The 14,979-nt window shown below is 42.0% G+C and overlaps 1 protein-coding gene across 1 annotated transcript; it reads left to right on the top strand.

Annotated features, from left to right (window-relative positions):
* Positions 1 to 219: 219 nt before the first annotated feature.
* LOC135558169 (protein SNORC-like) lies at positions 220 to 14,632 on the top strand. Its single transcript, XM_064991906.1, has 3 exons — positions 220 to 829; positions 13,972 to 14,142; positions 14,485 to 14,632. Exons 1-3 carry the CDS (start codon positions 754 to 756, stop codon positions 14,592 to 14,594), a joined length of 357 nt encoding a protein of 118 aa, XP_064847978.1. The 5' UTR covers positions 220 to 753; the 3' UTR covers positions 14,595 to 14,632.
* The last annotated feature ends 347 nt before the right edge of the window (positions 14,633 to 14,979 follow it).

Below are 14,979 nucleotides of genomic sequence, written 5' to 3'. Positions count from 1 at the left end.
ACGGCTTTCAGCCAATCAGCATTCAGGGCTATAAACTGGGTGGTTCGAAGCCTGAATGCTGACAGCTGTGGAATATCAGATCTCCAGATTACGTCGTGCATAAGAGCAGCCCTTAGCCGTAGTATATTGGCCATATACCACGCCACCTCGGGCCTTATTGCTTAAATAACCCACATCCATCTGTGTCGACTCGTAACATAGGGATAGATCGAAACGCACAGCTGCTTCCAAAACCCCAAAATATCTCCCATGTGGCAAGCTTGACGCCCATAACCCCTTACCACAGATCTAGGGTCTGATAAGCCTACCCCAAATCCTGAACTTTGAGAAAATATCTGAGCATGTATCAGTGACGTCTACTAACTGGAAGGTACAGGACGATGGACTGACTGCTGGTGAGGCATGGCGATGGCCAATCCTAAAGTCTTCCACTCTCTGGTTAGAAGTTTCCCATGAGCAGATCTAGGATCAGCGTACCCTGCGCCAGTCCTAATTATAACTTTGGGTGGAAAATAGTTGGAACAGAGCTTGGATCAGCGTCTACAGGCAACTCCTTATTTGAGTAATATGAAGTGGGTGGGCCTTCATGAGAGGTGTTCGCAAAGTCTGCCCCATCCAGAAGCTTCTCTCTCATTACCCAGTCCCTCTTCCACCTCTCTCTTCCCCTCTTTTTTTGATCCAGCACTCACTAGCACATGCTTCAGGAGCTCTGGAGACTCAGTCCAGTCGTCCTAGCTCAACACAGGAACCATCATGGCCAACTGCAGCAGTGTATCCAGACTCGTCCTTCTGGTCCTGCTAGGCCTCTGGGTAGCCACCATCCACTCAGGTAAGCTTCCTGCTGGACGTTGTATCCTGGTTGTCCTTGTATTAGTCATGGAAAGAGTGTAATATATGATACATGCATTTATTGGTCTTTGCATGTTTTTGAATATCCTAAGTGTGAATGCAATAAAAACCGTCCACACTACCATACATGTATTTACTACTACATTATGTGTGTTTATAATGTTTCGTAACATTGCCTTACTCAGACCTCGCCTCAAAAGGTCAAGGGATTGGAAAGATTGTTGGGGCAAGGGGAAAACACAACAGCTTGGTTGAGGCTTCTATAGAGAGAAGTAGATGAGAAATGACACAATGTTTGCTGAAAAACACTAGATTTTCCACCAGAAATGCAGGGTTGTTGAAGTCAGTTGTTGCGAAGTTGAAGGCAGAAAATATGCTGCCTGCTTTTCATCCACTCCAACAAGCACATCAACAACTAGTCTTCTATTATCTGCAATTTCAGTGACATTCAAATTGAATTCGAATCCATGTTTGACTTGTTATTTCTGTGGACAAATTATCAGAAACATCTATTATTCTGAATGTTGCTCATTGAGTGGGCACTGGGTAAATATGGTCATATTTAGCTGAGCTCAAGGTGTGTATACGTGTCATTTCCCCCCGCTATTGATCTAGAGGCCCGGTTGCGAGTGCCCTCGCCCTAAATGATGCAGTTGTTTGAGCGAATGGAAGTTTGGAGACTGAAAGCTAGTCTTTGACAAACACGGTGACTCACTTGCTTTCATAATGCCTCACGTTTAGAAGCTGTCTGAAACTGAAATATTGGCTCATTTTGCCAGTGGTTTCCCTCTGCCAAGAGTCAAGAGTTGTCAACCTTTCTATGTGCTTATTCATACGGGTTTATGAACATTTTATTTTGAAAAGTGTTAGATATGAGAGGAGAATATCAAATACGCTGCTATTTGCGAGTTGTGACTACTTCAGAAGAATGCACTGATAAAATGGTTGAAAAGGATGCCAAGTACTAGCAATTTGTAGTGGTTTATTTGATTATTTTTTATTATCAATGTTAGTGGCTTTGTTAGAAGAACCTTTTTTTACCATCTTTGTGTGTGGTTTTACTGCTGATCTAGATACTGTGTCAACAGATTCGCTGGAGTTATCTCACCCTCTCGTTTTGTTTTTCTTGTTCTAATTCCCCTTGTTACTCTCTCCCCCTATTTGTCTCACTATCTTCTAGTTCTATATCCCTCTTTCTTTCCCCATTCTAGTTCTCTGTTTACCTCTCTCTTCCTCTATCCATGTCCCTCTCTTTCTCTCCCTTCATTTCTATGTCTTTCTCTCCTACTCTCACACTTGAGTGATAAGCCTAAAGAGCTGCATGGGAGAAGAGGGGATTCCACAAAGCCCGGTATTGTGAGGGCCTTGGGAACACAGCACAGCAGCATTAAGGCCCTAGGGGTCAGGGCAAGGGTTAGAGCCACAGCAAGCCACCAGGAACATGGCACTTTTTCCTCAAAACAATGACCTGTACACAACTGTCACTATGCAGTGAGGAAAATATAACACCAGATTGATAGTAACATCTAAGCATTTTAAGGATGAGGTGGTTGGTTTGATAATGAACCGTGTTGTTGACAATTTAGTTGCTGAATTCGCAGTTTCATTTTTGTACCTACATTTTCATGATCATGATGTCCAGTTTAACATTGAACTTGGAACTTTGTGCATTGTCTCTTAAAACTGCACTTCCTTTTATGATGATTTGTTATTTTAGGGATTTGCAGTTCCTTTTATGATGAATGTCTATGGTCTCACAAGCATCAGATTCTGTATCGGCACCACCACATTCCGTATTCCACAAAATAAGTAAATCTCCAAGATGACTCATATAAATGACTTCCACTTTACATGTTGTTTTGGACCAGTGATGCATGGTGCCACTCATTTCCTCTAGGACTGCTGTCTTGACCGTAATACAAACTGCTTACAAAATCGTTCGCCACCAAATCTTTCTTTCCTCATTTAATTTCCTCAATCTACAACTTCTGACCTATCCAGCTCATTCAAATCTTAGTGGGCACGAAGTAAAGTAGACAAGGAAAGAAAACAGTTTTAACAGTATTGGGACCCAACCAAAGTACTCTTGTTCTCCACTTGCAAAGATTCCAGAGACCCAAGCCCTCATCTCTTGAGAAGGGAAGTAAATTTTAAAAAATACTGGGGGAAAAAAAAAAAAATGGAGGCGGAATAATGGTCTGGGGCTGTTTTTCATAGTTCGGACTAGGCCCCTTAGTTCCAGTGAAGGGAAATCTTAACACTACAGCGTACAAAGACATTCTAGACAACTCTCTGCTTCCAACTTTGTGGCAACAGTTTGGGGAAGGCCCTTTCCTGTTTCAGCATGACAACGCCCCCGTGTACAAAGCGAGGTCCATACAGAAATTATTTGTCAAGATCGCTGTGGAAGAACTTGACTGGCCTGCACAGAGCCCTTACTTCAACCCCATCGAATGCCTTTGGGATGAATTTGAAAGCCGACTGTGAGCCAGGCCTAATCGCCCAACATCAGTGTCCAACCTCATGCTCTTGTGGCTGAATGGAAGCAAGTACCCACGGCAATGTTCTAACATTTAGTGGAAAGCCTTCCCAGAAGATTGGAGGCTGTTATAGCAGCAAAGGGGGGACCAACTCAATATTAATGCCCATGATTTTGGAATGAGCTGTTCGATGAGCAGGTGTTCACATACTTTTGGTCATGTAGTGTACCTTATTCTGTTGCATAAGGCGCTCTGCAGGTATGGCTACCTTGTTCACTCTGAATACATTTCATTGAACTGCTGAGATTCCTCCCACTTCCTGGTCAACAGATTTTCTCCTGGATTTTCATTCAATAGGGTTTCAGTACATTTATCTTAAACCATCCCTTTAAAATACGTTGTACCTTTTAGTTCGAATTTTGTCGACAGACTCACTAGAATATATAGAGAGAACAGGTTCAGCATATTAGGGATCAATGAAAGAAAGCCTTCTAAATATATGCATATTCATCTCCATTTCAGCTCCAATTGGTAGATTTAAAAATACTCTGATCTGGAGAGTTTACGCACGGAAGAAAGCGGTGGTTTGATTCATTCTGAAAATTGCCACATTCAGTTATTTAATCCATGTTAATGTTGGAAGATTAGTGTGTATATATATATATATAATTCTAATAGGGAGAATAGTTTACAATAGTAGCCTTTTCTATTGCCTGCATTAACCATGGAACTGTGTGATGACACGGCCAGGTATTGCTCCATGCGTCTGGTTCAAACTGTTAGGTCTTGGTCCACGCTCTGCTCCATAAACATTTAATTAGCCTATGTCTTCTGTTATATTATCATCTGTTACTAATGATCCTCAGCAACAACCACACGGCCTTGAGCGCATTTACAGAGAGAACTAAAAGGTAAACAAAACAATGTAATTAAATGGTTATGTAAACTCTGCAACTGAATGGAACTAACAGTAAATTGACAGTTGAATATGTGTGGTCATTATGCCTACCGACAGTCGATACTGATAGTGACTAATATTTAACAGGACAGAAATAGGAGACAGAGAAAGTCGGGGTAGCCTATAATTAAGGCAATCGAGAGTGCTCATCCCTGCAAGATAAAAGGCCAAACATAATCAATTCTGCATAATGGCACAGCATTTAATAAACTTGTGGGAAAGTTGATATGCTTCAGTTTGCTGCCAAATGACTGGTTTACATACACCTTAGCCAAATACATTTAAACTCAGTTTATCAATTCCTGACATTTAATCCAAGTAAAAATGCCCGGTCTTAGGTCAGTTAGGATCACCACTTTATTTTAAGAATGTGAAATGTCCGAATAATAGTAGAGAGAATGATTTATTTCAGCTTTTATTTATTTATTCACATTCCCAGTGGGTCAGAAGTTTACATACACTGAATTAGTATTTGGTAGCATTGCCTTTAAATTGTTTAACTTGGGTCAAACGTTTCGGGTAGCCTTCCACAAGCTTCCCACAATAAGTTGGGTGAATTTTGGCCCATTCCTCCTGACAGAGCTGTGGTAACTGAATCAGGTTTGTAGGCCTCCTTGCTCGCACAAGCTTTTTCAGTTCTGCCCACAAATTTCCTATAGGATTGAGGTCAGAGCTTTGTGATGTCCACTCCAATACCTTGACTTTGTTGTCCTTAAGCCATTTTGCCAGAACGTTGGAAGTATGCTTGGGGTCATTGTCCATTTGGAAGACCCATTTGCGACTAAACTTTAACTTCCTGACTGATGTCTTGTGATGTTGCTTCAATATATCCACATAATTGTCCATCCCTCATGATGCCATCTATTTTGTGAAGTGCACCAGTCCCTCCTGCAGCAAAGCACCCACACAACATGATGCTGCCACCCCCGTGCTTCACGGTTGGGATGGTGTTCTTCGGCTTGCAAGCATCCCCCTTTTTCCTCCAAACATAATGATGGTCATTATGGCCAAACAGTTCTATTTTTGTTTCATCAGACCAGAGGACATTTCTACAAAAAGTACAATCTTTGTCTCCATGTGCAGTTGCAAACTGTAGTCTGGCTTTTTTATGGTGGTTTTGGAGCGGTGGCTTCTTCCTTGCTGATGTCGATATAGGACTCATTTTACTGTGAATATACAGTGGGGCAAAAAAGTATTTAGTCAGCCACCAATTGTGCAAGTTTTCCCACTTAAAAAGATGAGAGGCCTGTAATTTTCATCATAGGTACACTTCAACTATGAACGACAAAATGAGGAGAAAAAACCCAGAAAATCACATTGTAGGATTTTTTATGAATTTATTTGCAAATTATTATTTTTTATTTTTTTACCTTTATTTTACTAGGCAAGTCAGTTAAGAACAAATTATTATTTTCAATGACGGCCTAGGAACAGTGGGTTAACTGCCTGTTCAGGGGCTGAATGACAGATTTGTACCTTGTCAGCTCTGGGATTTGAACTTGCAACCTTCCGGTTACTCGTCCAACGCTCTAACCACTAGGCTACGGTGGAAAATAAATATTTGTTCACCTACAAACAAGCAAGATTTCTGGCTCTCACAGACCTGTAACTTCTTCTTTAAGAGCATTGTTCTGTCATACTATCCAGGTCTGTGCCCAAACAATTTGAGCTTCCACCTTTCCAGAAACAAGTCTCTCACCGTTGCCGCTTGTTATAGACCCCCTTCAGCCCCCAGCTGTGCCCTTGACACCATATGTGAATTGTTTGCCCCCCATCTATCTTTAGAGTTGGTACTGTTAGGTGACCTAAACTGGGACTTGCTTAACACCCCGGCCGTCCTACAATCTAAGCTAGATGCCCTCAATCTCACACAAATTATCAAGAAACCTACCAGGTACAACCCAAAATCTGTAACCATGGGCACCCTCTTAGATATCATCCTGACCAACCTTCCCTCTAAATACACCTCTGCTGTCTTCAACCAGGATCTCAGCGATCACTGCCTCATTACCTGCGTGCATAATGGGTCCGCGGTCAAACGACCACCCCTCATTACTGTCAAACGCTCCCTAAAACACTTCAGCGAGCAGGCCTTTCTAACCGACCTGGCCCAGGTATCTTGGAAGGATATTGACCTCATCCCGTCAGTAGAGGATGCCTGGTTGCTCTTCAAAATTGCTTTCTTCTCCATTTAAAAAAGCATGCCCCATTCAAAAAAATGTAGAACTAAGAACAGATATAGCCCTTGGTTAACCCCAGACTGCCCTTGACCTGCACAAAAACATCCTGTGGCGTTCTACATTAGCATCGAATAGCCCCTACGATATGCAACTTTTCAGGGATGTTAGGAACCAAAATAGTCAGTCAGTTAAGAAAGCTAAGGCTAGCTTTTTCCAACAGAAATTTGCTTCCTATAGCACTAATTCCAAAATGTTTTGGGACACTGTAAAGTCCATGGAGAATAAGAGCACCTCCTCCCAGCTACCGATTGCACTGAGGATAGGAAACACTGTCACCACTGATAAATCTAAGATAATCGGTCATTTCAATTAGCATTTTTCCATGGCTGGCAATGTTTTCCACCTGTCTACCCCTACCCAGGCCAACACGTCAGCATCCCCTGCAGCAACTTGCCCCCCCGCTTCTCCTTCACCCAAATCTAAACAGCTGATGTTCTGAAAGAGCTGTAAAATCTGGATCCCTATAAATCAGCTGGGTTCGACAGTCTGGACCCTCTCTTTCAAAAATGATCCGCCAAAATTGTTTCAACTGCCATTTACTAGCCTATGCAACCTCTCTTTCGTATCGTCTGAGATCCCCAAAGATTGGAAAGCTGCCGCGGTCATCCCCCTCTTCAAATGGAGAGACACCTTAGACCCAAACTGTTATAGGCCTATACCCATCCTGCCCTGCCTTTCTAAAATCTTCGAAAGCGAAGTTAATAAACAGATCACCGACAACTACAAATAGCTAGGTGTCTGGTTAGACTGTAAACTCTCCTTCCAGACTCACATTAAGCATCTCCAATCCAAAAATAAATCTAGATTCTGCTTCTTGTTTTGCAACAAAGCCTCCTTCACTCATACCGCCAAACATACCCTCGTAAAACTGACTATCCTACCGATCCTTGACTACGGTGAATGTCATTTACAAAATAGCCCCCAACACTCTACTCAGCAAACTGGATGTAGTCTATCACAGTGCCATACGTTTTATCACCAAAACCCCATATACTACCCACCACTGCGACCTGTATGCTCTCGTTGGCTGGTCCTCACTACATATCCGTCGCCAAACCCACTGGCTCCAGGTCATCTATAAGTCTTTACTAGGTGAAGCCCCGCCTTATCTCAGCTCACTGGTCACCATAGCAACACCCACCTGTAACACATGCTCCAACAGGTATATTGCACTGGTCACCCCCAAAGCCAACACTTCCTTTGGCCGCCTTTCCTTCCAGTTCTCTGCTGCCAATGGCTGGAACGAATTGCAAAAATCTCTGAAGCTGGAGTCTTAGATCTCCCTCTGTAACTTTAAGCATATGCTGTCAGAGCAGCTTACCGATCACTCTACCTGTACACAGCCCATCTATGAATAGCACACCTGACTACCTCATCCCCATATTATTACTTACCCTCTTGTTCTTTTGCACCCCAGTATGTCTACTTGCACATCATCCTCTGCAGATCTATCACTCTAGTATTAATGGTATTCCAGTATTAATCTCTGTGGCCTTTTTATTGCCTTACCTCCATGCTCTTCTACATTGTACATAGATCTTTCTATTGTGCTATTGACTGTACGTTTGTTTGTTTAACTCTGTTGTTTTTGTCGCACTGCTATGCTTTATCTTGGCCAGGTCGCAGTTGTAAATGAGAACTTGTTCTGAACTGGCCTACCTCGAATCAAATTTATTTATATAGCCCTTCTTACATCAGCTATACAGAAACGCAGCCTAAAACCCCAAACAGCAAGCAATGCAGGTGCAGAAGCACGGTGGCTAGGAAAAACTCCCTAGAAAGACCAGAACCTAGGAAGAAACCTAGAGAAGAGCCAGGCTATGAGGGGTGGCCAGTCCTCTTCTGGCTGTGCCGGGTGGAGATTATAACAGAACATGGCCAAGATGTTCAAATGTTCATAAATGACCAGCATGGTCAAATAATAATAATCACAGTAGTTGTCGAGGGTGCAACAAGTCAGCACCTCAGGAGTAAATGTCAGTTTGCTTTTCATAGCCGATCATTTAGAGTATCTCTACCGCTCCTGCTGTCTCTAGAGAGTTGAATACCTGGTTAAATAAAGGTGAAATGAAACTGGGAGGGGCATTGAGTGGATATACAGTAAGTCATGCATATTGATAACATTGTCACTCCTGATGATCTGTCTTCCATAACCCTGTATGTTTGGCTCTAATGATCCTTTTAGTTGACTCTTGTTTTATCACTTGGTAATAATTTCTATTTGTGAGTTGTTTTAAACTTGAGTCGAATCACCTTTTACTATAAAATAGTAAAATGCAGAAAACCCCTTGAATGAGTAGGTGTTCTAAAACTTTTGACTGCCACACCTTAATTTATCCAATCCCATCCAAACTAGTAGCGGGTGAATAGCATGCTATTCTCATGCTTAATTTCAAGGTCGGAATACACGTAGAGGTTAAAGTGCACACCCCCCCGAGACCAGAGCCCTCCTGGCTGACTTGTGACCTGGGCCAGCTTACAGTTGGTGACGAGAGGTCTGCTATAAATTCTGAAGCTCACAAACACACAGGATATTTGTAACTAACACCCTGTTTTGTGAGGAGGAGGTAGTCAAAGCAGGTGAGGGCATGGGCGGTGCACCTTTTTTTGGTGGGGGGTGGTTGAGTGCCGTGCAGGGTGGCATTCACAAACCCGTTATGAAGGCTTTGTCATCTCTCCAGGCCGTGTGAAATCCTGACTGGAGAGGTCAAAGCTACAAACGTCTGTAGTACAGAATCAGATGTGGACAAGAGGCACGAGACTACTGAGATAGTATGTTCTGTCATCAGTGAGTTAGACTTTGGATGCGAAGCTGATTAGCTGTGTATGTTAGTGGAATTTGGATCTGTTCCTCTGGGTGAATGAGACATGATGGTATGCCATAGAGGCTGGTTTAGACAGGCAGCCCAATTCTGATATTTTTTTCACTAATTGTTTTTTTGACAAATCACACCAGCTCTAAAAATCATTTTTTTAAAGATCTGATGTGAAAATATCTAAGGTGATTGGTCAAAAGACCACTTAGTGGAAAAACATTCCGAATTGAGCTGCCCTTTGTGAACACAGACAGTTTAACCGCCACACTTGAAATGCCCACCTATGTGTTTCCTCACCTCATAAGACCCATGTTTATGTCTTATGATCGACTGGTCGTGGGTACCAATATTAGACCCATGTACAGAGATATATGATATTTATTTAAACCAGTTTACTACAGCAGGAAAATAATCCTGCAGCAACTGGAAATGTGAATTAAATAGATTCTAATTAATGGAAAAAATGTTATGGGTTGATGATGCATTTTTCGTAAGGGAAAATCAAGTCTGAAATGAACAAAAGTTATTCTGCAACAGGGTAATCCAAAGGAACATCCTACATCTGTAGAAGGATTTTGTTGACTGGCATTACAAATGGGAGCCATTACTGGAAATTTACTAAGAAGCAAACTCCTCCTGCCCTCCTTGATAAGGTGAACAAACACCAATGGAAAAACATTGCAGCGCTTTTTTCTCTCTGTCTTCAGTAAACCAAGCTATCCAAGGAGGTACAACCTTTTCACACACACTCATACAATTTGATAAACAAGCTTATTTGACGTGTAGGAGCTGGGGCTACTCTAGGTTTGAGCCTGGCCGGCCGTTACCAGTTGGAGCCTGCCTCTACTGCAGACCTGCAGCCGCCCTCCATGACCGACCGCACAAGCGGCCTTTTGTGCCACAGGCTGAAGGCCTCATTGATGGTAAGGCTGGCCAGGGGCCCAGGGCTCTGTACCTGCAGCCAGCCCCTGCACAGGAAGTCACACGCTAACACATGAGTCAACCAACACACACAGCAACATCAGAAATACCCACCCCGACCGGCCTCGGCTCGGCTCATCAACAGTACACAGGCCCTCGCCAACACAGTTAGCTATCGGAGTTTGTGTGTGTTGTTGGAATCATAGTGAGTCTTTGGACATTATTCTGTTTTTATCTTTGATAGTTGGAATTGAATGTGGCTATGTGTGAGAGAGTCTTTTGAAGTGATACATTTTGTTATGTGTATTTTTGAGATTTATCAAATAAAACCGTATTGGCAAGGTTGAGTGGGAATCATAGCCGCGGGAAGTTGTTTTTAGCCTACTTCCCGAGGCTATGGTGGGAATGCTTGGTTGTGAGATTGTCAGAGTTCAGTAAGGTTTAGAGTGGGCGGTTTTATAACTGAACGGTAAATGATGTCTGTTGAGTTTAAATATGTTTGGTGTATGGTTTTGTTGGTATGTGTAGCAAGAGCACGGGTAGGATTTGTAAGTCTGAGTGGATAGGTGGGCTTGTGTGTGTGTGTGTGTGTGTGTGCGCGCACATGCACCACAGGAGGCTGCCGAGGGGAGGACGGCTCATAATAATGGCCGAAACGGAGTGAATGGAATCAAACACCTGGAAACCATGGAAACTATATGTTGATGTATTTGATACTATTCCAGTCCAGTCATTACCACAAGCCTGTTCTCCCCAATTAAGGTACCTTCAACTTCCTAAAGTGTGCACTTGTGCGTGCATACGTGTGTGCGTGGACGTTTTTTTCCCTTTGTAGATTGGGATCAAATTTTCCCTGTTTCTTTCAATTAAAAAATCAAGTCAACTCTCCTCTACTGGGGTAGTAAGAGAGAGAGAGGGATGTTTAAGAGATCTGGATCATGTTTCCATGGCTGCAATGAAGGTGTAAGTAGTCGTGTAGCACTTCCATGTTAGGACCTGTGGAATGTGGGTGAGAGACGCAGGAGAGGGGGGAGAGGAGAGGGGCAGAATGTGGTCAGCTGGAGAGAAGAGAGAGGTGTGCGAAGGAGTTGAGAGAGCACACAACGGAGGCTACCTGTACTGTGTACAGAGAGTGTTGATCCCCATACGAAGACATCCTTTCAGGCCCTGGTCTGAGGCTGCTCGCAGAGAAGCTAGTAGCTTAACAACTTTCCACTGTAGCATCAAAGACTGGGGCTAATACTTAGCTCTGTACTCAGTATCTTACATTCACAGCTCTGTCACTCACTGGCTCTCTATTAGAGGAGCATACAGTGGCTTACATTCCTAAATTCGCGTACATTAGTATATATTAGCAGCCATCAGCAAAGCTACTGTAATATGTGTAATATAACATGAGTCATATTTTCAGTTCACACTCTTTCTCCAGGGTTGGTTTTATCCAGCTGATAGTATGTGGATAGCAACTTCAAGTCTAGAGAGTAGCAGGTCTGACTGAGCTTGTTCAGTTACCCTCAGGGAAATGTTTTATTTAACCATTGTTTCACCAGGTAGTCCCTTTGATGGTAGAATATCTATTTCCTGAAGAGATCTGTACAAGTTATGTTTTGCACCAGGAATATGTACACAATGCTACATTTGAACAGTTTATACAGTGCCTCCAGAAATTATTCACACGCCTTGACTTTTTCCCCCATTTTGTTGTGTTACAGCCTGAATTTAAAATGGATAATATTGATGTCACTGGCCTATACACAATAGCCCATAATGTCTCCCAGGTCTGTAGGGGAGTTGCAGCGATGGGACAAGATTGTAACCAATTTGAATATCACGAAAAAAGGGTAAAAAAAACATTAAATACACCATGATGTCAGTGGAATTACATATTTGGAAATGTTAGGCTGAAATGTCTTGAATATTCAATCCAATATGAGCCAGATCCTGACAGAACAGGATACGACACCTCTCCGTTTTGGACTGTTTCTTTACAGAACCTGTTTGGCCAGATACAGTACATCTAGTGGCTGAAAAAATATTTTTCACTTTTTGCAATGTAAAAATTTGAATTAAAAGTGATTTAAAGTTCATTTGAGTTGACTCTGTTAATTTGTGAAAAAGTTGATTCGGGTTTATGGTTTGTGCAACTTTGTAACCTATGTTTGAAACCACCATTGTGTGGCTGTGTGAGAAGTGTGCCTTTTTATCTCTCACATAACTAGAATGAGATTCACTTTATGATCTCTTTCCGCAATGCATCTCTCCAGCGTTGCACTTGATCATTTATTTCCTTATAGAACCATAGCCGCGAGAAGGGTTCTGGAGGGACTGCAGCACCCCTGATAAATTGAAATACATTTGCCAAAGTTATAGAATTAGGCTACTCCTGTCTGTTCAGAAATAAATGAAATTATTCAGAATACTACTTAATAATTACACTTTGGATAGTGTATTAATACACCCAGTCACTACAAGATACAGGTATCCTTCCTAACTAAATTGCCAGAGAGGAAGGAAACCACTCAGGGATTTCACCATGAGGCCAATGGTGACTTTAAAACAGTTAGGTTAATGGCTGTGATAGGAGAAAACTGAGCAAGGTTTATCAACAGCCACAATACTAACGTAAATAACAGGGAAAAGAAGGAAGCCTGTGCAAAATAAAAAATATTCCAAAGCATGCATCCTGTTTGCTAAAAGGCTAAAGTAATACTGCAATAACAACAAAAAGGACAAAGAAATTAACTATATTCTGAATACAAAGGGTTGTGTTTGTGGCAAATCCAACACTTCATGGAGTACCACTCTTCATATTTTCAAGCATGGTGAGGGCTGCACTATGTTATGTTATGTCATCGGCAAGGACTAGGGAGTTTTCGGTGGTAAAAAGAACCGGAATAGAACTAAGCACAGACAAAATCCTAGAGGAAAACCAGGTTGTTTGCTTTCCAACGGGCACTGGGAGAGGAATTCACCTTTCAGCAGGACATTAACCTTTAACCTTATTTATACATAGCCAAATATGTACATATTCTCTTCTGTTCCTTAGGTGTGTGTATTAGGTAGTTGTGAAATTGTTAGATATTGCTGCACTGATGGAACTAGAAGCACAAGCATTTTGCTACCCTCGCAATAACATCTGCTAACCATGTGTATGTGACCAATACAATTTGATTTGATTTGAAATATACACTGGAGTTGCTTACCAAGACGACATTGAATGTTCCTGAGTGGCCTTGTTAGTTTTGACATAAATTGTCTTGAAAATCTACGACAAGACTTGAAAACGGCTGTCTAGCAATGATCAATAAACAACTTGACAGAGCCTGGAGAATTTTTTTAATAATAATGTGCAAATATTGTACAATCCAGGTGTGCAAAGCTCTTAGAGGCTTACCCAGAAAGACTCACAGCTGGAATCACTGCCAAGTGTGATTCTAACATGTATTGACTAGGGTGTACAATTAGATATTTCTTTATTTAATTTTCAATAAATTTGCCAACATTTCTAAAAACATGTTTTCACTTTGTCATTATAGGGTATTGTGTGTGTAGATGGGTGATTTACATTTTATTTAATACATTTTGAATTCAGGCTCGAACACAGCAAAATGTGGAATAAGGCAAGGCGTATGAATGCTTTCTGATGGCACTTTAGACTTGTTTACAAACATGCCCAAATTGTGAACACACACGGTTGTTTTTCACAGAGACCGTGGAAGACCCCACGCCAACTTTACAAGGGGACAACCAGGACACACTGTCCGGTGGCGGGACATATGACGTCACCACCAAAGATCCCTTCAAGGACATGACGGAGAGAGTGTTAACCTTCGAGTATGAGGACACCACCCACTCACAGGTCATGGATGAGGAGGAAGGTGAGACAGGTCCTTCATGTCATTCATTTTTCCAGAACATTTCCCATCACCAGTTTATTAATATCAATAATTTCGGTTGTACCCAGAGGATTAAGAAAAGTATATATTCTGCCATTATTTGCATGGCAAGAGACATTGGGGAAAGCACAGTGGTGGGGTTATTTGTGTCTATTAGTTGTTCCACACCACAACCCCTTTAAATCTAATGAATTGGTAATAAACCATACAATTGTATTTAGACTTTGAACTTTGAATACAATTTGACTTTGAATTTGACTTGACAATCATGGTTTATACACTAGTGTCTAACCTTTGCGTGTTGCATGTACTATGTGTGTCCAGGTGTCCTGGGCCCGGGCGCCATCACAGCTATTGTCATCGCTGTCTTCCTGGGGGCTTCAGTCCTCCTCGCCCTCATTGTCATCACACTCAGGAAGTTCACCGCTTCCTAGAGCCACAACTTCCTCTTCCTCCCTTTCAATCTCTCACACTTTTCTTACCTCCACTTCTCTCTCTCATTCATCTATCTTCATGGTCTTTCTTGCCCATTCTCTCACTTTTGCTCAGTTTCTCTTATACCCACACATATTGTGAAAGTGACAACCCTTCTATAACCCGGACGCTCTAATATAATGGCAGATCCCTTTGGCCTTGAAGTGCAACCGACAATGAATTTCCTTCAGACTAGCTACTATAATCATATTGTTTATGTTGGCACACATGTCAGCTTGTTACTAAAGGGTCAATCCTAGCTTCCACTCAAGTCAAAATTGACTTACAACAGAGACTGGCAGGTTCCAGTGTATACAGGTAACTGCCAAAATAATGGAAACACTT

The sequence above is a fragment of the Oncorhynchus masou genome, chromosome 17 (assembly GCF_036934945.1).
Source record: "Oncorhynchus masou masou isolate Uvic2021 chromosome 17, UVic_Omas_1.1, whole genome shotgun sequence".
NCBI classification, from domain to species: domain Eukaryota; kingdom Metazoa; phylum Chordata; class Actinopteri; order Salmoniformes; family Salmonidae; genus Oncorhynchus; species Oncorhynchus masou.
This window is presented reverse-complemented; position numbering and strand designations above follow the sequence as displayed.